The sequence below is a fragment of the Mus caroli genome, unplaced genomic scaffold, assembly GCF_978045245.1.
Source record: "Mus caroli unplaced genomic scaffold, Mus_caroli_1 scaffold_2, whole genome shotgun sequence".
Classification (NCBI taxonomy): domain Eukaryota; kingdom Metazoa; phylum Chordata; class Mammalia; order Rodentia; family Muridae; genus Mus; species Mus caroli.
This window is the reverse complement of record NW_028227257.1, coordinates 121,680,898-121,705,343: the sequence shown is the minus strand read 5'-3', so window position 1 is coordinate 121,705,343 and position 24,446 is coordinate 121,680,898. Positions and strand designations below refer to the sequence as shown.

Sequence of the window (24,446 nt, the reverse complement as noted above, 5' to 3'; positions counted from 1 at the left end):
CCTACAGCATGTGCCTAAGGCACAGGGAAGGGATCAGCACAAGAAGCGTAGAGGTGAGCATGAAACTCCACCCCCAGCTAAAGACAATTAATAGCTGCTTCAAGGGAGAGACCCAATTTTCTTTAAGGTGGAGTTCCTAGTAGGTCAACTGTACTCCAGTAGATGACCACACGTCCAAGAGTATATGATCAGCACATACTCTTGGACAAATTGTACTTAATGGGATTTATAACAAATATGAAGGTACAAAATTGCATGGGTATATTCAAAAGGAGTTGGGGGAGGAAACGATATAATCAAAATATATTGTGTGACATATTTAAATAATTAACATTTTAAAATAAAAACAAAGTTAAAAAAGAACTGAGCCTGTAATGCAAAGGCTTAGGAATTAGGAAGACTAACAAGGCAGTAAGATTTACTCTACAAAAAAATCAAGACTAATTATATAGCTATGGGAATTAAGATGGGATAGCACTGGCCCATGATTATATACAGACGAATGAAACAGAATGGAGGGTCTAGAAATAGATCCTCACATTCACAGACACTTCGCTATTGGTATGGACGGAACTACCGGGCAGTGGGAAAAGACAGAATAAGCTCTGGGACAACTGAGCATCCTTATGATAAGAAGTAAAATTGGGCCTTCATTTTATTTCGCTAAGGAAACGTTCCAAGTAGATCATAGGCCTGAACATCCAAGTCCAAGTCCCTAAGCGTCTGGAAGATTAAAAAGAACTTGGACTTAGATGTAGAGGTAGGAAAGGATTACTTGCACAAAATATGAAACGCATTAACTGCAAAAACCAATGGTGTGCTCACCAGGGCAGCACAGTAAAGCTGACCCTGGTGGAGGAGGGCACAGGTGACCAAGCCAAGGACATGAGCATGGAAGAGCTGCCCTAAGGTGTGGACTTGGAGATGATGCTCTCCCCGGCTCCCCTGGCCACCTGCAGTCGTTGGGAGAGCTGGCCCTGACTCTCACTGGCTGCAGCACTTAGGAAAGCAGTCCCTGTACTCATCTGACAGCACAATGGAGCTGGGCCTGATGGGAAAGGCACAGGAGAGCCAGGCCTAAGGATGTGAAAGCAGGAGAGTTAGCATTGTCCCTCACCGTCTGCAGTACTTGGGCCCTGTGACTTGACTAGGCAGCAGAGTGGAACTGGCTCTGGGGGTGTAGGTGCCGGTGAGCTGGCCCAATGGCATTAGAGCAGGAGAGCTAACCCCACCCCCAGCCCACAACAGCAGCACTGAGTAAGCTAGCCATAGCAGTGCTGAAGAGCTCAACCAGATGAAGGAGAGATAGCAGGCTGACCAGCTCAGGTACCACCCAGGCCCAAAACCGGGGCTTTAAGTTGGCCCACCCCCAAATCTACATCATCTGTGAACTGCTGGAGCATGTGAAAGGGCTATTCGTGCTGATCCAAAGCTGCAGGATCTCCATGACACAGGGCAACCACAGGATAACCTGGAGGAGGCCTGGTGAGGATCCAGTGTTGATGCCAGAAGCCAGAGACCTTGAACCAGCTCAATGACTCATTGTAATAAACATTTGCAAGTGAAGATGTGTGGACAGAGGGGTGTACTGTGGGACACGCTCTGACGTGCTATGGCCTCCATGATGAGATGTCTTCTATGCTTTGCTTTATTTTTATTTTTTGTTTGTTTTTTATTTTCTTTTGTGGGAAGGGGTTGCAAGGGCAGAAGGTGGATACAAGAGGATGGTGAGCTGAGTGGAACTGGGGTACATGATGTGAAACTCACAAAGAATCAATAAAAAGTTGGGAAAAAAAGAACAATGGTGCATAAATTTATTCCATGTAAACTTAAAGCGTTGCTGGGCGTGAGGCTACATGTGAGCTTCCCAGCAGGAAGGAAAGGCAGGAAAGGCTAGGAGTCTTTGATATGCCTGGGCCCTGTCTCAAAACATTTTCAAAATATTAAAACTCGAAAATTTTCTTAATGAAAAGATACTTCCAAAGGAAAGAAAAATATACCTGAAACACATATAACCCAATGGTTGGTGTCTGAAATATTTAATGATTAGGCACATATTCATAATAAATATATAGGAAAAGGATAGGGAAAAACTTGAACTGACAACTTCTTTTTTTTTTTTTTTTGGGTTTTTTTTTTTTTTTTTTTTTTGGTTTTTCGAGACAGGGTTTCTCTGTATCGCCCTGGCTGTCCTGGAACTCACTTTGTAGACCAGGCTAGCCTCGAACTCAGAAATCCGCCTGCCTCTGCCTCCCAAGTGCTGGGATTAAAGGCGTGCGCCACCACCGCCCGGTGACAACTTCTTCTTTAAGTAATATTTTTTCTCTCTGAAAGTTTCATGCATTTATACAATATATATTGATCATGTCCTTACTTCCACCATTACCTCCATCCAACTCCCCTTAGTGACCTTCATATCGTCTCCTTCCAACTCTTCATGGTGGATTCCACCCATCTCACTCCCAACTTCACATTCTCTTTTCTCATTATTTGTAATAACCCGCTGAGTTCATTTTGTAATGCCTACATGTGTGTTTCATAAAGAAAAGTGATCTATGTCTCCACTAAACAAGCTAAAAGACACTCAATTAAAAATCAGGGAACTTCACGTCAAAGCTATAGTAAATGCTACAACATATTCACAAAACTGATTTAAAAACAAAGATCAAACGTGCAAGGGTGACAAGCAAAAATGTTTATGTATTTGTACTATAACTATAGACTGGCTCAGACTCTGGATAAAAGGGTGGGTAATACCATTCAGCGTCATAGGTGCACATCCCTATGGGCCAGAACGCTCACTCATAGACATAGATACTACAGAAAGGTGTGTACTGGGAGCATCAAGAAGAGCTGATACCAGGCTCTTTTAGTACAAATAACCCAAACATCTGTTAACAGCAAAAGGTTTCCAATCCAGCCTAGACACAGAGAGAGAAAGACTCTCTAACTCAAAAGACAAAAATATCAGCAAAGCAAGCCAATATATTATTGTATACGGCAGCTACGCAAAACAAAAATATTGATGGAAAGATATCCTGAGTAACCCTTAGATATACTATTTGATGCTGTTCGCCAAAGTTTAACCATGGACAAGATGAAAGTCACACTGTTTGGAGACTCACACAGTGGTTAACCTAAGGAAATAATTGTAACAAAAGTTTGCTTCTAATGAGGGCTACAAGAAAGACTGAACTCTTCCTGTGGGTAAGGGAAAAGGAGAGAACGTGTTGGGGGACAGGCCAGTGATGATATTCGAGTGATTGGTGTGAAGCCCAGAGGAGATGGGGTAGAGGAATGGTAGAATGCTGAGAAGATGGCCCCCATAAAGCAGTAGGAATAAAGCTTGGAATCCTATCCAGCAGTACAACTGTCACATAGACTTTCTGTGTTGACCATCAGACTAGGTTGTGTCATGTCTCTTAACGGTCAGCCAGGGTCAATTGTCTACTCTTATAGCCCATTAGTCTACTCTAAACCAACAACAAGAAGGATCTGCCAGTTAAGCCAGCACATTCCATCCTCTGCTCAGCCCAATTGACCCTTGTGTTCACAGCTCCATTTGTGTAGACAGAATTTCTGCTAGATGTTTTCTTCATAGCTTTATAAAGATTTTGCTGTTGTCACCTTCTCCAAAAGGGTTTCCAGTCTGTAAACTACTAAACGTCTTCCCCTTCCAAGTTTTGTGTACTTTTCTTAGTATCCCCCCTCCCTTTGCTCTTAGCGCTCACCTCTTTTATGCACAGATACTGCCCATTCATCTTGTATGTCACTCAAACTCCCAGGAGGTAAGATGCACAAGGTTTGGGACTTTGAATTCTTTCCTGTCTACTTAGTGGAACGCTAGCATAAGATATGCACTCGCTTAAATAGTCACTGAATGAACAAATTCACCAACCCTTCCCTTTTCTTCATCCATGCAGTAAGGACAGCAGAAACATGGCACCTCCAGCTCTTGCTCCTTCCTCACACAGTCCTGCACATTTAATTTCCTAAGTGCCCTCTGTTCTTTCCTCTCTGTATCATCATGATAGTTCAGGCAGCCAGCATCTCCCATCTAGACTTACAGCAATGGGTGCTTGGTAGCCCTTACACATTTTCTCATAAAACTTATCTCTATTCTCACCAATTCCGGTCATCAGTTACCTTAAAGTATGTCCCTCCTCATAATGGCTCCCCACACATGCACATACACTGGAATGCTATCACTTTAACATTGCTCACAAGGCCCTGCAACACCTAGCACATCTTTAGTTTGTGTCTTCTTCCTCTTCAACCTATAAATTAAAAAGAAGAAAGCATCGAACTATTTTTATACCCTGATATATCGTTTATAAGAGACTGATTATTAGTTCCCAGTGCCTAGAATGTTTTCCATGCCTACTTCACACATCTGACACCATTCTTTGGGCTTCTTGCTTCCTCAGTGCTGACCACGACACCCCACTCCTCCTATAGATTCCTCTGCTTCTCCTTGAGTTTTAATCAGCTCTCTCCCACAGGATTTGTCACACTCTAAGCTGACTGTATCAATGTCCCTTGTCACATCCACAGGAAGCTGAGATCCCTAAGGATGTTGTATTCATCTCTTAATGCCTTGTACCTATAACAGTGCCTAACACAAAGGGGTAGGGGGTGTACAAAACCCTGTTGCTGAATGAGGAAATTAATGACTTCCATTGTTATCGTCAAAGAAACATAATTTTGTAAAAAAAAAAAAAAAAGAATCAAAAAATATATTAGTAATAAGCAACTTAGCTGCTTTCAAATACTCTGGCATTCAATGTGCACCTTTTACAAATCCCATTCTTGTGAAAGTAAAGAACTAGGCAAAGAGCCCGGAAGAATCATTTTAACTGTCTCATGCGGTTCTTTCATGCTCAGAAACTTGATTCTCTTTATTACAAGTGCCTCAGGCACTGACAGATCATTTTCTCGGGGTTTTGTTGCAGTTGTTGGTTAACTTTACTCCTTTCCTGGTCTGCCTTTCTCACATACAGAAGGAGAATGTGCACTAAGCCACTATAGCCAAATGGTTACAATGAGACAATAATGCAGGCTAGACTCAAATGGTTGTTTCAGATGGTTTCAAAATGTCTTTTGTTTTTTTTTTCACATAGGCCATAAGGAAAATGCTCTAACTGAAATAACTTTGGCCAGATGAGCCTGGCTGCCAAGAGGACGTTGCTGAGGTTGCTGGATGTTCCACTGCATGGGATGTACCTGAGCATCACTGATGTAGAAACTAAGATTTTCTCTAATAAGTGATGGGTTGATCTTTTTTTATTGCCCAGAAAGATCTATGAAAATCAGTGACACATTAAAAGATAATCCTTGCAAATTTGTAATCCATCAATACTACCTCAAGGTGATTTTGATAAACGCTTTCTCGTTTTCTCTAGGGTAAAAGCAAGGAGTCAGGATTTGAATCTGTCTATACAATTAAACCTCACTTGGTGCCTAATGATTCCCCAGTATGACAATGCCAGAGTGAAAGGGTATTACAGAGAGAGACAGAGACAGAGACAGAGACAGAGAGAGAGACAGAGAGAGAGACAGAGACAGACAGAGACAGACAGAGACAGATAGAGACAGACAGAGAGGACCATCTCGTGCACACAACTGCTCAGCTAAGCTAATGTCATCAAAAGATTTTACATGGGCATCACAAAATTCCTCCCATTAATGCAGGTTGTAGTGGCATTTACTGAGAACGGTATGGATTAGGATGGGTGTCAACCATGAGTAGTCAAAAGATGAATTAAAAATGCATTCTTCCATTCATATGTTTAGGGAGTAACCAGCAGTGGACACAAGTGCCACACAAGCATGGTAATCTGAGTCTAGATGTCCAGAACCTACGTAAATTCTGGGGGACATGGTAGCCTGCTTGTAATTCCAGCTTTCAGAAAACAGGGAAGAGATCCCCGGACCGAGACTAGTCATGAGTGAGCTTTGGATTCAAGTGAGATCCTGTGTCATTAAATATTATGGAAAGCAACTAAGGAATCAACCCAGATCAACCCCCAGAATCACCCTCACACTTCCACATGCCTGCAAACACATGTGCACACACACACGTGTGTACCTACATACATATGAAAGTGCATTCACATTGCACAAGCAGAACACATACATACATATTAAAATGAATTCTTTTCTTATCATTAATATTTGAGAATTCCTTATAAATAATGTACCTGAGTCTTTCATTAGACACTAAGTATACAAATATATTCTTTTGTTGATTGGCCTGACATTTTAGCCTCTTGTTTGTGTCTTTTTGATCATTTTGAGGATATCTAATAAATCATTTTTTCTCTTAGAAATAATACATTTGGTATCATGTCTAAGGTATCTTTCTCTGACTCAAGATTGTAAGAAACTCCTCCCATGGTGTCTTTACATGTAGGTCTATGATCCTTGAGTCATGTTTTGTAAAGAGCATGTGGTATGAATTGAGGGTCATTTGTGTGTAATGTGGAAAGTCGATGGTTTACAACAATTGTCCACTTGGGATTTATTAACTTTGTGTCTTTGCTAGAAATCAACTAACCTACGACGTCTGGCTTTGTTTCTGGATACCCTGTTCTATTCCATCAGACACACTTAAGATTCTCTTTAAGCGGCCATGTTTCCATTTTTTTCTACAAGTATTTTTAAAACCCTGATTTTCCAACTCCAAGTTGTGACTTCCCTCCCTCATTAATTATCCAGAACTTGGTATTATGGCTGACTTATGTTTTTATTGTGCACAGTCACAGTGAGATGCAAACATCTATATTCCAGACCAAGTATCTTCATTTGCAAAACATCTTGTGAGATATTGTTATGACTTGCCACTGAGATATAAGACTCTCATCGTAAAGAACATAAAAATGTACAGCCTCTTTTAAACTTTATACACAAGACCCAATGCAAACAAATCAGTTTTAAAAACCAAGGCATTTTAAGAGTTGGAGTATTTGTAATATTTGACTTGAAAATAGTATGTAGATTCATCAAGTATTCAAACCCTGTGGAATTTTTAATTAGCTACCTGCCAAGAGCCACAGACAGTACAGAACAGCTGCATATAGGAAATGCTATCTGCTGCTGCAACTAAAGCAAGACTTTCTGGCATTGATCCTGGGGTTCCTCGGAACTCTCTTGACTCTCTCAATTTTTGTTGTTGTTGTTTCGTTTGTTTGTTTTTTTGTGTTTTTTTTTTTTAAGATTTACTTATTTTATGTATGTTGCTCTCCCCACACACACCAGAAGAGGGCATCGGATTTCATTACAGATGGCTGTGAGCCACCATGTGGTTGCTGGGAATTGAACTCAGGACCTCTAGAAGAACAGTCAGTGCACTTAACCACTGAGCCATCTCATTAGCCCCGACTCTCTCAATGTTACATAGACATATTCCCCCTCAGGGAACTTCCTTATGAATGCCTCCCCACTTTAGAGACTCTCTCAATGTAACATAGGCATATTCCCCCTCGGGGAACTTCCTTACAAATGCCTCCCCACATTAGAGCCTACAAGGAAGAAGGCCATGCTAACACCAATTATGCTGATAGTACATGGCACAGTTAATCATGCCAAAGCATCAATAAGTAAATTATTAAGTTGGAAAAAAACCCTGCTGCATCTTTAATTCATATGATATACTAGACATCTAAATCCTCCAATTATTGTCTTTTTTTTAACCCTGATCTGACCAAGGAAGTATTTTATGTATTGGTCACTAACATCTAAGATGCAACTTCTACATCTTACAGGCAGGGAATACACAGCAAGTATTCCCTGAGATGATGCAATAAATTAACATAAAAGTAAATGACATGTGTGGGCACTAGGGTTGCTATGTGGTGAAAGCATCCGTTCCCTGTTTGTAGTCACTTAGGCATGTGGTTGGTAGCTAAACCTTGGGGACCACCTCTGTCTCAAAGGCAATCTGAAGTAGGGTCTTTTGTGCCTGAAGGATCAATTCCTGCATATACAATGTTATGGTTTGAATGGGACTGTCTCTGTAAGTTCATGTGTTTGAAGGCTTGGTTTCCAACCAATGATCCTGCTTTAGAAGGTTACAGAACTGTTAGGAAGTTGGCTATGGGTGGGAAAAGTTATACATGGAGGTGGCTTTGAAAATTGAAGCTTAGCCCTAGTTCTGGCTCAAGGTCTCTGCTTCTTGATCCCCTACTTGGACTGGGCTAGAACTTTAATTCCAAACCTGTACAGCACTGTGTTCTCCGACTTCTGGGATTCCTATTTAGTTTCTAGCTATCTAGCATCTATTCTTTGTTGGTCTTTTAGCATTCTCCTGTATGTTCAGAGATTATAGGATAGAAAAAAATGTAAGGGTTGTCTCTATACAGGTTTTGGAGGTTCTTTACCTCTGAAATCCCTTTTTAACCTCTCAGCTCCTACCTGCCTTAAACCCAGCTCTCTCTGCAGCCCAGAGTGTCCTATCAACACTGTTCTTCTCCACTCATGTACATCTCTCTCTAATCCATGTTGAAAATAGTCTCATGGAGAGACTCAGGGTGAATATGGGCTCCCGTTCAAATCTTCTCTTATTTCATGGGTCTTACCTATGCATGGTTGCCAAATACATATAAACCCTTTTAAATTTTACTTTATAGTTTGAGTAAGTCAACCCAATCACAGTTATTCATCATCTCTCAAATTACACTCAAAAATTACACTCCATCTGCATTTGAGTACCTGGAGTCTGATTGGTAGAACCCAATGCCAAGGTTATTCTCCAACCGCAAAAGGAGGCTGAAGCAAGAGGAGGTGACAGAAAGAACTGATGACATGAGGGGCTCCCATCATGGGGAGTGAGCTCAGATGATATTTACTCAAAATGCCGTTGTCTAACTCATGTTATCTAATTTCCATCACTATTAGAGGTTCATGGCCAGGTCATTCAGCCAACGAGAGATGAAAACAGTGCGGGGGTTGTGGGGGCAGGCACAGAAATGAGACAGGGAAGAGAAAACCGAGAGCTGGGTGATTTGGTTCACAAGTGATACATATCCCAGTTTTATAGGTAGCCAAGGTTTATTTTTAAAACTACATCTAACATCTTAGCATATTCAGTGTTGATAATTAAGTCTCATACTTCGCCTCCTAATGACTTTGCACATGATATACTTGCTTCTACAGCAAGCCTCCTCATAAATAAAGTAAAAAAGGAGGTAACAGAAACATCACCATGTCAGGAGGCACTGAGAAGGGAGAGAAATGCCTGTAGCCTGTACGCTTTGCTTCCACAGAGTTTACTGAGGACCCATCATAGTCCAAACACTGGAAAAAATGTACTGTGGGATGGGAGGGGTGTATACAGGAACAAAATGAAGAAAATGAAGTGACACTTGAAGCTGTGCTGCTGACATGGGTTTTTCAATGTGCTGTAATCACACTTACTGGCGGTCCAGAGTTAGGTACCAGGGGCCAGAGAGAACAAAGACTGCATTAAATCTAATTATAGACTCAATGAAGTCTTTCTGCAGTGAACATTTGAGCCAAGCCTTGAAAGGTGGTCAAGATAAAATCGGGCAAAGGGAAACCAGAGAAACACACCAGCAAAGCCAACAGCAGCAGGGGAAAGGGCAGGGCCAGGAGAGCATACAGTGTACAGTGCCACAGCAGGAGGAAAGAAAGTGTGAGTTCCAGGGACTTGATCTTCCTCACTTGCAAAGAGTAGAGTAGAGGGTGTTAGAAAGGAAGCTAAAAAGGAGAGTCACATCCAATTTATTGAGGACCTGGAAACCCACCAAGAAGTTTGCCCATTTATTGTAAGGCAAGGCATGCTACTGAGAAGTTAGCAAAAAAAAAAAAAAAAAAAAAAAAAAAAAAAAAAAAAAGTCTTTTTTGTGAAAAAAAAAATTACTTTCCTCACCCCTCTCCTCCTCTCCTCCTCCTCCTTCTACTACCTTGTTTGTTGTTGCGAACAAGTCTTGCTATGTATCCCAGGGCCAGAATGATCTAGTCCTCAAATCCCTTCTGCCACACCCTCTGCGGGCTGGAGTGTGCAGGTCCACGTTATCACTCTAAGCTCTGAACTGAATTCCAGACAGAGAACTCTGCCTCTATTTAAGGGAAAGACTTGGAAAGGGCAGACCGTAAGACAAAGCACTGGACTACAGAGTTTAAGAACTGAGTCAGGGGCCCAAGCATGGGAAGGGAAGGGTATAGGGTTAAAGCAGACAATTTCCCAACGTTATCAAGTGAATATAACAGCGAGCGGGGATAAGAAGCAGAGTTTCAACTCAAAAAGTACAATTTACCACGGAAAACCTCAAGAGTTCCATTTTTGATGTTGGTTTTGAGGCATCTGGAGACTTCTAAAATTAATATAATCAGCGGGTCGCTAGACAAAGTCAGGAGAGAGTTATTTGGAGCTTAGGAAAGCATCTGAAAGAAGACGTACAGTCATGAGGGTTCTTGGTGGGCAATAGAATAAAACAAAAACAAGAAGCCAGGGAAGGAGCCCAGAGGATGCCAGAGTTTTGCAGTTGTGTGAACAACAAGACACTTGACATGACAGCGGGGATCTCTTAATAGAATTCAAAAGAGTCAAGAATGAGGAAGATGGGCAGTTATCAGAGCACGTGGAGAGGAGCAGCCAGATGAGGATGAAAACTTCAGGGGGATTAGGGCACACGTAACCATGAACAGAAAACTACAGAGGTACGAGAACAAGGGCAAATGCTGTAGGGTAGCTGATTTCACATGAAAGGAGCTATGGACCAATCTCTCCCCCACCGTACCCCACCCCTGCCCCAGGTGCAGAGGGCAACTTTGAGCCAAGAGGTTTACTTGGAGAGGAAGCAATCTATAAGTAATGGAAAACACTAAAAATATCAAGAAACACAGACAGGACAGAGTCAGCAGGCTCCAGTGTCATGTGGGAAAGTAATAGACCTCAGTGAGGACTGGACTGGAACACCCAGGTGGTATTGCTTGCCACACCTACAGGAAGCCTGGGCAGGAAGGTTGGCACCACCAAGAGCAGAAAGGTGTGCAGTGTGGGGGAATGGAATAGGGGTAATTTTATTTTCCAGTGGTATCATTTTCTGGGTAACTAGGAGATGTCTGTCACTGAGTCTGGGGATCTGGGCCTATGGTGTTTGGCAAGTGGAAGTGTCCAATCTAAATAGTCACAGAAGGAACTGGCGGGGGAGGGCAAGCCTCCCAGTTGGCATGGGAGTCTAGAGGGTGCTTCCTTTTCCAAAGCAGCACACGATCACTCAGCATGGAAGCAAAGAAAAGCCACTAACGAGGCATATGTGGAAGGACTCTGCAGTTGAGCTCTGAAGACAGGTTGGAAGCATTGCCTGTAGAGCTAACACAGACAAGGAGTGCAGGTTTCATGAGAGCAGGAGATCTGAGCACCTGCTTCACTCCATCTCATCCTGAGAGTGAGATGGCTAACCACCTCAGCTTTGCTATAGCAACCATTACTGTCAGAATGCCAAAGAAGACAAAGAGCGGGCATTCGGCATTCCAAAACTCCTTTTACACTTTTCTTAAGACATAAATCATCCAACTGACTCCTCCAAAGACTTTTAAATTCTAAGTCTGAGAACAAAATTATGGTTAAATGTTTAATTGATGTTTACTATAGCTAGTGTATTAGTTTGTGAAAGGTCAAATTTATGCTACAATGAAGTAATATTTTTCCGCATTCTGTGGCTCTAATACATAACACACCTGGAGCCAACAGTTTAATAAATATCTTCTATTATTCTGTATTGTTCTTGCATGCAAACCTGTGTGGGGGCCAAGATAGATAGTGTTGAATTGCAAGCTAGTATGAACCTTAGCCAGTCACTTCATCTCTCAGGGCTCAGCTCTCAGCTCTGTAAAGGGACGGTGAAGGGATAAATCTTCTGGTTTCTTGCACGTCAAAAACTGTAAGCATAATTGAACACTTTAAATTACTGTACAATTCACAGATTTATCTCTTTCCTTTTACAATAGACTCCATCCCAGTTACTTACTGAGTCTTAGTCTCTCATTAGAAATGCAAATTCTGAAGCTAACACTGTATCTGCAGGACAATAAAATCTACCTCAGCCCGACTGTGTGTCCATATTTGTCTACTTTTTCTTCTCACTTACCAGGGTGCATTCACACACCCTTGCCTGCTTTCTGTTGTTGTGACAGCTGAAGTTAAAGAACTTACAGAGAATTTTGTTGGTTGCACAATCCTGATAGCTAGAGAGTTCGAATAACATGGCACCGGTATCCTAGTGACAGTCTCTGGCTGCATCATTTTATGATGGAGAAGCAGAAAGACTGCTGACCGCATGCAGGAGGGCACATGCCTTACTTTAAAACAGCACGCGCGCACATGAGCCAATGAACTCTGTAGAAATAGCACCAGTGGCTTCCCAGGCAGAGTTCCCATGACCTCACTAGCTTTCTCCAGACCCAGACCCAAAAGGGTCTTCTACCTCTGGGAAATCCAAGCACTCGAACCAAAACCAAAACATGCGAGCCTTTTGTGCTGACATCTCTTCCAGGGAACCATGTCTGTGCTGTCACCCGATCCCAGTCAGCCAGGCACCACAGTGTCACCACCACATGTCAGCTGAAGTTTGGGGCAGAGCAGACTGTCAGAAAGACTATGGAGAGCAGGGGTACTTAATAGACTGCTGACATGCTGGACACTGTGATATATGGGACATAATCAAGCAACATCTATTGACTTATAGACCCCGTTTTATGAGTTACAGGGTCTCCATGTCTCCTGTCACCAGACCCAAGTTCAACAGAATAGGGTCTGAAAGTCATAAAGCACACTCTGAGCCCAGGGCCCTGTTGCAGTAGATCAGGGTCTTCTATGATCACAAAATGACTTCTCTTCCTATTTCCTGTAACTTTCTATGTCCAGGGTCCACAGAAAGGCAAAGAGAGAGGGAAGGCAAGACATATCACATTGTCAAGAATGTCAGCAGTCTCCTGGGGGTGCCCTGCTCTGCATAGGGTCTTTCTGACAGTCTGCTCAGTCCCAAACTTCAGCTGACATGTACAGATGACACTCTGGTGCCCGGCTGACTGGGATTAGGAGACAGCACAGGCATAGTCTCCTGGAGATGGAATCACCAAAGGCTACCATGACTTGGATTTGGTTTGAGAGAGAACAGCAGTGTCACTGAGCTCACTGACAGGTTATAACTAAACCTGCTGGTGGCTTGTGCGAACTCTTGCTGCCCTGGTAGGTCCATCACCTGGATTGCTAGCTGGACTGTCCCTAGAAAAATGTCCCCACTGGGCCATGCACATTTTCATCTGAACAGCCTAGTAGGTTGTTGCTTATTGGCAGTCTACCTTAGTTTTGGGGTTCCAGTCACCTTTGGTGGGGGTCTTGCTAGGCACAAAGATCCTGCCTGGGCAGGATACCCTTGACAATGACCTCTTATAATCAGCTAGCATTTTAACTGGGGCACATAAAAAAGTGACAAGTACCATCTTATTAGGATTTTCCAGCTTCCATGTAGGTAGAGAAAGTTGAAAAGATGGTCACTCCTACTTTTGTATCAAAAAAAATTAAAAGTCTGGATTCGTCTACATTAGGATTTTTCACTAACCCATCAGCAGAGATCACAAGGCAAAAATCCAGTTAGGAAAGGGGCCTCTAAGGACACATGTGATATGAAAGGATGCTCGCCTGTAACAGAGCACCTGGGAAAGACAAGCCCACTGTGCACAGGGCCAGGAAGACAGCAGCTAGGACTCTGTAATGAATTGATAAATATTAATGATTTGCACATTTTGACGATTTAGCAGAGCATGAAAGCACAGAAGATTATAGAAGCAACAGACACATGGGGAATTTGTGCCCACTCTCAGGCTCTGCTGTGCTGATCTCTTAGTGCTCAAAAGAAAGGCTGGGGTCAGGCTGTACAAGAAGAGGAAGCCTCTCATGGCAGTGGAAGTGTGCAAGGGAGGGCATATTACAGAAACATAGGGAAGGGCAGCATCCCCTCAGGGCACATGAACAGACCCTCTGGAGCTGGAAAGAGAAAGGAAATAGCCACTTCTGGGTGTGGCACGAAAATATCTCCTACATAAGAACCATTAAAGGCATCATTCAGCTTGTCATGGGAAAATATCCTCAGAACCACCAAGGAGGCTTGTGGATGAATGAGGAAGACAGAGTGCCTTTTCCCTACAGGTACTTGTGCCCAATGTCTACTGACAACCTGGGGCAGGAGAAGGAGCAGAGTGAGAAGTAAAAGATTCTCCCAGAGGAGATGATAAACAAAGTAATAGGGGTCACAAACGGACTAATACAACGGATCAGAGTCATCTGCAACACGGATAAAAAAGGAATGAACTGCTGAGACAGAACACCAGTCAATTATTGCTCATCCAACAAAACAACTAAAGGGGATAAAGGACACATAAATTGGAAAGGAAGAAGTCAAAGTATTGCTATTTGCAGATGATATGATAGCATACATACTTGACCCCAAAAATTCTATCAGGGAACTGCTACCACTGACAGACACCTTCAATGAAGTGGCTGGATACAAGATTAGCTCAAAACAAACAAACAAACAAACAAACCAACAAAAAAAAAAAACAGTAGCCCTTCTAGATACAGATGACAAACAGGCTGAGAAAAAAAATCAGGGAAACAACACCCTTCACAATAGCCACAGATAATATAAAATATCCTGGGGTCACTCTAACCAAGCAAATGAAAGACCTGTATGATAGAGACTTACAGTCTTTGAAGAAGATATCACAAGTTAGAAAGAGCTCCCATGCTCATGGATCAGTAGGATAAACAGTAAAAATGGCCATTTAACCAAAAGCAATCTACAGATTCAATACAATCCCCATCAAAATTCCAACACAATTCTTTACAGACCTTGAATGAAGAATATTCAATTTCATATGGAAAAACAAAAACCCAGGGTAGCTAAAAACACTCCTGAACAGTAAAAGGACTTTCAGAGGTAACACCATCCCTGATCTCAAGCTGAACTACAAAGCTGTAGTAATAAAAAAAACACAGAGTACTGGCAAAAAACAGACACGTTGATCAATGGAATTGAATCAAAGACCCAGATGTAAATCTGAGGACACCTGATTTTTGATAAAGAAGCCAGAAATATACAATGGAAAAAGGGAAGCATCCTCAAGAAAGGGTGCAGGTCTAAGTGGATTTGCATGTAGAAGAATGCAAATAGATCCATATCTATCACCCTGCACAAAACTCACATCCAAGTGCATCAAAGAGCTCAGCATAAAACCAAACACACTGAGCCTGAGCATGTTGGATCACATTGGCATAGGAGACCACTTCCTGAATAAAACGCCAATAGTGCAGGCACTAAGATCAACAATTAATGAGGCCAGGCAGTGGTGGCACATGCCTTTAATCTCAGCACTTGGGAGGCAGAGGTAGGTGGATTTCTGAGTTCGAGGCCAGCCTGGTCTACAGAGTGAATTCTAAGACAGCCATGACTGCACAGAGAAACCTTGTCTCGAAAAACCAGAAAAAAAAAAAAGAAAGAAAGGAAGAAAGAAAGAAAAGAAAAGAAAAGAAAAGAAAAGAAAAGAAAAGAAAAAAGAAAAGAAAAGAAAAGAAAAGAAAAAAGCAATTAATGAATGGGACCTCATGAAACTGAAAAGCTTTTGTAAGTCAAAGGACACTGTCAATAGGACAAAACAGCAGCCTATCGATTGGGAAAAGATTAAGATTTTCACCAACCCTATATCTCATGGAGGGCTAATATCCAAGATATATAAATAACTCAAAAAACTAGATACCAACAAACTAAACGATCCCATTTTAAAATGGGTTAGAGACCTAAACAGAATTCTCAACAGAGGAATCACAAATGGCTGAGAAACCCTAGAAGTGGCGTTAGGGGAGTTGGTGGGAAGGGGCTGTCCTGACTCTTTTGCCTACCTATGGGACCCTTCTCTTCCCATTGAGTTGCCTTGTCCAGCCTTGATGTAATGGGTGGCGCCTGTGGGTTTTTGTTGTTGTTGTTGTTGTTTGGGGTTGGGGGTTGTTTGTTTGTGTTTGTTTGTTTGTTGTTTAGTAGCTTGTTATGCCTCGTTTGTTCAATGTTCCTGGGAGGCCTGCTCTTCTCTGGGGGGAGGAGGAATGGGTGGATCTTGGGGAGAGGTGGAGAGAGTGGCAGTGGGTGAGGGAGGCTGGGGGAATGGGGAAGTAGAAACCGAGAGAAGAATAATAAAAAAAAAATGTTTTTCTTATGCAAGAACACCGCTAAAAGAGACGAGCCACGGGTTGAGAGAAGATAAAAAGAGAACTTGTAGAGAGAACATGTAAAAAAACATACAGTGAGGAAGAGGAAGTCAGGAAACTCATGGGGAGAATCGGGCAAGACTTGAGTGGAAGGTTCACTAGCTAGATAATGAATAAAGACTCCCCGCCGTTAGTTATTTTAAATGCATGTGAAAATCGCAACTAGTCGTCCCTTCCCCCGCTCCTTAGTCACTGAGCTAAGGCTAGAGAGGCGGCGGTACTGAGAACATGATGTGAAGGATGTGGGCTGAAAATCTGGATAGCCACTTGGGGAAACCATCTGAGCATTATTTACTCAAGCTACATCCACTCCAACGTTATGATCCGCCCACTCTGCTCCTAAGGACCCAATAGGAATCAGCACGTCCATTCAGGAAGGCGTGTCCCATTATGTTCCGAATAGCAAAATCCAGGAAACCGTATAAATTGTGTTGTTATAAAATGAAATGCTATACAACACCAAAAAGTTGTTTCCACACGAAATAAGGTTCGAGCAGAAATGATGACACTAAGAAGGCTAAAGGCTGTGTACTCAATAATTTGATGTAGATACAGTTTGTGGTAGACAGAAGACACCCACAGTGGTGGTGTCTGGAGGGTGGCTAGGGTGAGGAGGGCGGTTGTTACTAAAAAGGGCCGTGAGCCAGCCTCTGAGCCACAGAAATTTGTTTTGTATGTCGTGTGTCTTAGCTCAGTGCTTACATAGGGTCTAATAAGTGAATTTCATTCTATAGCTCACTTAAGTGCCTGGCAGCACACAGTGCAACATACTGCTCCCTGCACAGTTCAGAGGCTAATGGCAATGCTCACAAGGTGAACAGAGGAAGTCTAGGAGTGCACGGACTGCCCTCGCCCCCGTCCCCGCCCCTCCGCCCCCACTCCATCCCTGCCCTCGACCCCGACCGCGACCTCCCCCACCCCCACCCGCCCCTGCCACTGTGTTCCCTATCAGCCACCAAGGATGAGAAATAAGTACCGGCTTTACAGCCTGGGGTAGATCTGGGGTAGATCAGCCTAGAGACAACTTGTACTTTTTTACGTTCCAAACTTAAGCAGTGTGAAAAGATCTTCCTACTTTAAAAAAAAAATGCCGATCAAACATGTTTCCTCCAATGTTTTCAAACAGGCATTTGTTTTTAGATATATTACTCACTATACTATGTCTGCCAGGGTTTTTTTCCCCCTACTAACAGAATAAACTGTCTTATTTGCTGTGCCCTCGTGGTCCTCCTAAATGACTTAGCAGGAAACCAAGATGACTACATCACGTTGTACCTGAGCACAAGTCATTTACTGGCCCTGTGAAGGCAGAGGGAAGCAGTTACTGGAGCACAGCCGCAACCCACTCCTTCAGTTCTAGCGTGGGGACAGTGCCTCTGTGTTTGCCTGTGTGCCCCAGACACCCACACTCCAGCCTTTCAACCATACTGCTCAGTTCTTCAAGAATACTGAAGCCCCTCAGTGGGCCAGAGGAAGGGCAAAGCCCTACCTACACCCCACACCTTGCTGAGAGCCACACATGACCACCAAGCTTGTTCATGCCTGCTCCATGTGAGCCTTTCCTCCTTGGCCTTTTCAGCTCCTCCAATGTGAATGGAGTCTGGCTCAGCATCAGACAGTTCCATCTAGCCAGACCTGGTGCACATGTGGCACCTATGGCAGGTCTTAGATGTCACCATCAAAATTTCAATACTAACATCCTGTTACGGTAACCTTAGATTGAGCTTTATACAATTATGGGCCATTTTTTTTTCACCTAAATGAATCACAACATCTACGGTTCAAACCAACAGTTTTCGTCAAGATGGGCTTTTCAGAGAAACTGATCCTCAGATAGAATTTGAACAGCAGTAGACTCTTTGTGTTTGTTGTTTTGGTTTTTGGTTTTTCGAGACAGGGTTTCTTTGTAGCCCTGGCTATCTTGGAACTCACTCTGTAGACCAGGCAGGCCTTGAACTCAGAAATCTGCTTCCCTCTGTCTCTGGTGTTTGGCACCACCGCCTGGCACAGGTAGACTCTTAATGTCCACCCTGGATCACAGCACCTCTGCGGCGTCTTACCTTGGCTTTCAGGTCAGCACACAGTTCCTGTTGCCTTTTCCTGTCCTTGGCCAGCAGGCTCCCCGTTTCATGGGCTGCACAGGCTTCGAGGAGAGTCAGCATGGCTTTCTGTATAAAGTCTTTCCTGTTCCTGCTCCAATTGTCTATCAGGATTCTTCTCTGCTCTCTAGCAAAGTGATACTGGTCACAGTATTTCTCGTGTTCTACCTACATCGGAAACAGGAGGCAGTTGCTTATCATTCTGAAATGGGCCTGTAATTTATGTCATTGTTGTGAAATGGATAAAATTCATTACAATCAATGATTTTGAACAACTAGGAACAAACATCCTCACCATAGCCAGGAACACAAGCTCTGTTCAGGGACTCTGCCTAACTGGCAACTAGTGATATCACCTAATTTTCTAAGTCCTCTGTTTCCTCAGGTGGGATGGAAGCAGTCCGGGTGGTTCCTGAAATGGATCTTAATTCTAAACGGCAATGCTTTAACAAGAATCAATCTGTCCCCATATGTAATTTTAAATTTTCCTCTCTTAAGTCAATTGTGGTATTTTACATGATGACATTGTTTCAAGCCAAAAAACATACTTTGCTAAATGTATTTATTTATTTATTTTAAATTCATGTGCATATTTGTTTTGCTTGCATGCATGTTTATGTGAGGGTGTTGGATCCCCTGGGAGTTACAGATAGTGGTTAACTGCCATATCGATGCTGGGAACTGAACCCGGGTCCTTTGGAAAAAACAGCCATTTTTCTTAACCACTGAGCCATCTCTCCAGACCCACTAAAGTGGCATTCTTCAAATGCCACAACATCTTAGAGAGGCACAATTTTGCCTGTAATCACAAATGCGCTCAGCTGCCGGGACGGGACGCTTAAAGTAATCTGGTGATAATACCCTCTGGCCTCCTCTCCTGCCCTCCCTCTTCCCACCCCCACCCTATCACCCCCCCCCCCCGTGAGGGAGATAGGTTCTCACACTGGCAGCAGCAGGCACTTCTTCCCAAGGTGAGTGGCAACCTTGAGAAGTACAGAGTCCTGGGGGAAGCATGGAAGCAGGGGAGTGCAGGGGCAGAGGGAGCCTGGTCTGTCTAAAGTCCCTGCAGGGGACTCTGAAATGAGAGCCCTTGCTAGAAGCCCTTACTCCTCTAGCATAGCCCACACCTCTAAATCTGACAAATAACCTGATCCCTGAGTTGCTAGGCATTAGAAAAGAAGCAAGAGAAGGTAATGCCCACATAAAGAACAATGCTTTAGGTGGAATTAATTAGGATCATGATAAAGTAGGCCATGGTCTCACTTTAACCAGAGAGTAAACACGTTCTGTGAACTCCTTCGCTTTGTTCTAGAAAGCTAAAAATATACTTAACATTTGTCAAATATCAAGGAGAGGAAGCAAGCACCATGCAGGAAATACGTAGTAATCAATCCGGTGTAGAAAGTAAATGTAAAAATCTTTATCACATCAATAGTAATAAAATATAAAAATCTACAGTTACACTTGACAGCTAGCTGCTGAGGCAGAGAGGCCTAATAGCGAATAAAAAGAACCCTCTAATTTGATCAATTAAGAATTTTTAAAGCTCTATAGTGAGTCACGTAAAGACCAGAATTAAATACTTACTACATGGGGGTGGAGAGAGGAGTGGGGCAGGCTAAGAGGGGTGGGAAAGGAGGACCACAGTAGTGTGTGGTCTTTGCCTCAGTTTCTTCACCAAACGTTAATGATGACAATGGTGTTTCAGCCACTGTCATGTGTCCTAAAGGACTTTCACAGGACTCATGCAGAAATGCAGCAGGAGATATTTCATAGCACAGCTCATCAAAAAGTTAAATCTGCACGTTTGTTACATGTGCATTATAAGGTGAGTTCCTATTGAGTTCGTCGGTAACATGGTAACTTCTAGATTCTTGCTGTTGACCTCTTGCCCACTACAGAATGAAATACTAATTTCCCGATTTCCTCTCGGGTAACTTTCAGTTGTGTCTTTAGCCCCTGAAGTAAGGTTTGTGTTTGGAACCTTGTGTGAATCAGGCAGAGCTGTGGTGGAGGCGAGTGACATTGCCCACGGAAAATGCTGGGTTTTCCAGGCCTAGGATTGAAGTGGGACAGGCTCTGTGGGTAGAAGGCAGGCATTCAAGGTTCAGGCAAGAGCCAGATATGGTAGAACCGCCATAGTAGGAAGGTAAAAGATGGTATGACCTCCGAGGTAAAATGGCTGCTCTGCAACTAGGAAACCATGCTGGAGGTCTCCAGGCAGGTGGGCACAGACTGGCCCTGGGCTTCCTTCAGACGTCACAGGCTTCAAAAACGACCCACGTGGGTTTGCAGCCTATAACTAAACCCACGTGGGTCATTTCTGTAGTGGAGAAATAAAGAATTGTTGGAGCACCATTTAATAGACATATTTGTCTTGCTAATTGTGGACCTCTAAACACAGCCATTCACAGGCATATAGGATATGCATATTCATTATCAGGATCACTCACCAAATGATGCCTGGACTTGTGGGGGAAATATCTTTGCAACATGTCCAAGTACAGAGCTCTTCTGCCAAGGAGATTTCCGGGATACTGGTCTAAGACAGCCTGGTAAGTCCAGTGCTCTTCTGCACTGAGTTGGAAGTTACTAGAAGCAATAAAAATGTTACACACATAGGTGAACAACCATGGGATTTAGGGGGCTTCAAACTGTTCAAGCTATCGGCCAGTGAAGATCGTGGTAAAAAATGAGACTTTTGAAGACAAGATCTCACTATGCTGTTCAAGCTGGTCTCAAGATACCCTCCAGCTTCCTCCTGAGGGCAGAGGCCATGGGAATGCACCAGCACGCTCAGCTGAGGTGAGCTAACGCCACCTGTCAGCCAGCAAGTGCTAGATCCATAGTTCTAAGCCCACATCCAGTGGGCTCCTTCAGTCCTTGCTTTGACCTTGCCAGAGTTCCAGGAATAATTCAAAGATATTGGTGAGATACGATATTCTTTTAATATTTATTCTATCTTGCCTATAGCAATATTTTAAAAGCCATCACCAGTGAATGGAGTAGATAAACACCTGTAAATGCTTATTAGGGATAAAGATTAAAAAGATAATATTTTTCTTATTCAACAAAGTTCCCATTTCTATGCTGGAGACAAACACAAATGTAAAATAGATGAACATTTTATACAAAGGAAAATAAAGATAGACAGACTGAGAGAGGCATTTATTTGTGCTTTGAGCTCCAAGACAAGTCAAATAATCTTTTTTTTTTTTTTGAGACAGGGTTTCTCTGTGTAGCCTTGGCTGTCCTGGAACTCACTTTGTAGACCAGGCTGGCCTCGAACTCTCGAACTCAGAAATCTGCCTCCCGAGTGCTGGGATTAAAGGCGTGTGCCACCACGCCCGGCTTCAAATAATCTTTTACTTTATTCTCTTTACCTCAGGCTTTGTGGATAAGGCTACAGATTGATAGTGAAAAGACAAATAATGCTGTTACATTTCTAATGACCAAATAAATAATTTGGGTTTTTAATCTTGCACGTGCGTGTGTGTGTGCGTGCGTGCGAGCGTCTGTCCACGTACAAGCACGCACAGGAGGTTATAGGATATCTTACAGAAGTTGGTTCTTTCCTACTATTTGGGTTTCAGGGGTTGAAATGAAAATTGTTAGGCTGGAGGAAGCACCTTTACAGGAAAGGCCTTTACAAGATCCTGCAAGCTGCCCCAGTCACGTGTCCACCCTGCGTCTGGTCCCACCTCCTCTAGGCACGGCATGATTCACATTCTGCATAAAGTATTAGCAAAGTCCTGTTCAAAGTGAAAAAGTTGCCTTGCCATTTTGAACTCTCAACTGAATTAATGCCTCTTTATATTCTGATTTTATTTGCATGTTATTATTATTCCTGCTAAGTAAATTAGAATAATCAAATACAGATGCAATCAGAGGGAAGTATTAATAGTAACAAATATTTCTTTGATCTAAGACGGATCACCATTGTTTATTTCTATGGTATCAATGATCTTACACCTTAAATTATGCAATTCAATATTTGTCGGGTATCTTTCTACCTCTGAAAAATATTTGACATTTTAACAAAATAAAATAGCCTTTAAGTGAGTGGAACTAATGGAATTCCACCATCCTCATACAAGGTTACCTAGTCCCTTCAGTACACGGATATGAGAAAAAATATCTTTCAAAAGAGAAAAGTCTCCATACCTACTCTATAAAGGAAGAAAAAGAGGGTAGGAAGTGGTCTAAGAAGAGAAAACTGTTCAGTATGTCATAATACTCAAAGGCAGGGGAAATATTAAAATGAATTCATTCATGAATACACTGAGTGTTTTGGTTCCAACTGGATGGGTTCTGCATGTGCAGACAGCCAAAGGCTTCTGCAAATAAAACATTTCAAGTGGGAAAATTAACCTAGAAGAAAAGTGCACTTGGCATTTCAAATGCCCTCAGGTTGTCAAGGACAATGTCTCAGGCCCTCTCTCCAGGGCCATCTTCATTCTCGGTAATGTGGATGCATTTTAACAGCAGTTAGCAGAAGAAATTCTTCAATAGCATCCCACAAGCAATTGAAGAGCAGAATGAAAGCCCGTGTCCTTGTTAATGTTTTAAGCTATTTCTAAAATCAAAGGGCCTTGAACACAGTTGAATTTCCACACTTATCTGATTCATATGTATGTGGGGTGTTCTGCAGAGGGGAAAGGGACAGAACCTAGGCCCAGTGATTTGCTGTCCTTTTAAACCATTATTTGTCTTTAAAATAGTGGCTGTTTCTTAGGGGGGATCCCCACCACCGAGCTGCCGGAGTCTTGGCTGGTGACTTGATGAGGCCCTGCTCTTCTGTGGGGAAATTCCCTGGGCCATGGCAGAAGCATCTCACTCTGCGGTTCCTTCGAACATGGTTTATAATAATAATAATAATAATAATAATAATAATAATAATAATAATGCCAGCTACAAATAGCAGATGACTGCTAGACATGGGTCAGCAAGGCTCGCCCAATCAGATCCCTCCAGGGAAGTCAACCCTGGTACCAATCTGACTCAGTTAATATCAACATCAGCTTTCACCAAGATGTCCTCTTGCCCAGGAATTCTCTCCCCCCACCCCTTATTCTGTGGCCCTCAAAAGCCTTCTTAGAGCATCTGCTAATAGTTCCGTTGGTCTAGGAAAAACATCTTTTGTGTCTCTAGAACTCATCCTAACATAATCCACAAGCAATCTTACCCATAATTTTCAAACAGCTTAAAAGGTTTATTAAATGGAAAAGTACTTTTAAACTAATTATTTGATGGCTACGCCTACTGAATAGTGGCACAAGACTGTAGCTGTCCACAGTCCACAATGTGTGAACAGCAAACATTTACTGAAATGCTTTTCAAATACAACAAGCACACACTGAGCTGCACACACTGTTATAAATAAATATAGCAGCAGAAGAATTTGTGGCATTTGGTTCATTTTTGCAAATTGCATGAATGTATTAATTAGTTGCTATTTTAATGACATTAAAAACCACTTAAATGTATGGGGTGACTATAAAATATTTAAAGCAGATGAGTAAGCCCCGTGCAGTGATGACATCCATTTTGACCTTGCAGTTGATTCAGGAAGCTTCCCATCTCAACTGTCTTTCTCTATTTACCAAAATTACACAAGTGGTAAGTCATTTCTCTAGTACACAAAAAGTAAAAATGAAATAACATGCTGAAAGGAAATGGCGTGTTAGATATCATAATATTATCATTTCTAGAATATTTATAGCGGCTTCCAGAGAGGCAGGCGTAAGTCTTAAGGCAAGTACCTATGCAATAATAACAGCATAACCACTAGATTGCTATTTGAGAGGGAAGGGAGAAGACTTGCCACTGCATACAGACCTACACATGCATATGCACATACACACATGCACGTACGTGAGCGTGCACACACACACCGACACACACACACACACACACACAGCTAACACAGTAACATCCAAAAGGAGCGAGCGCTCAAGCAGAGCACTTTCCTCATAGCACCTAAGCAGCCATTCATTAGAAACACGGCCTTTTAGATTCTAAAATATAAAATCACATTCAACATATGCACGTTTCTAAACTAA

General features: G+C 42.6%; 1 protein-coding gene across 4 annotated transcripts in view; it reads right to left on the bottom strand.

The window, feature by feature from the left end:
* Positions 1-24,446, bottom strand: part of Ccdc148 (coiled-coil domain containing 148) — a 274,321-nt gene that overhangs the window by 130,803 nt on the left and 119,072 nt on the right. For all 4 annotated transcript variants that reach the window (XM_085834898.1, XM_021155863.2, XM_085834899.1 and 1 more), the window contains 2 exons: positions 20,838-20,976; positions 18,346-18,552 (listed from right to left, as the gene is read on the bottom strand). In XM_085834898.1, coding sequence (XP_085691024.1) covers positions 18,346-18,552; positions 20,838-20,976 — 346 coding nt within the window. The remainder of the gene's footprint in view (positions 1-18,345; positions 18,553-20,837; positions 20,977-24,446) is intronic.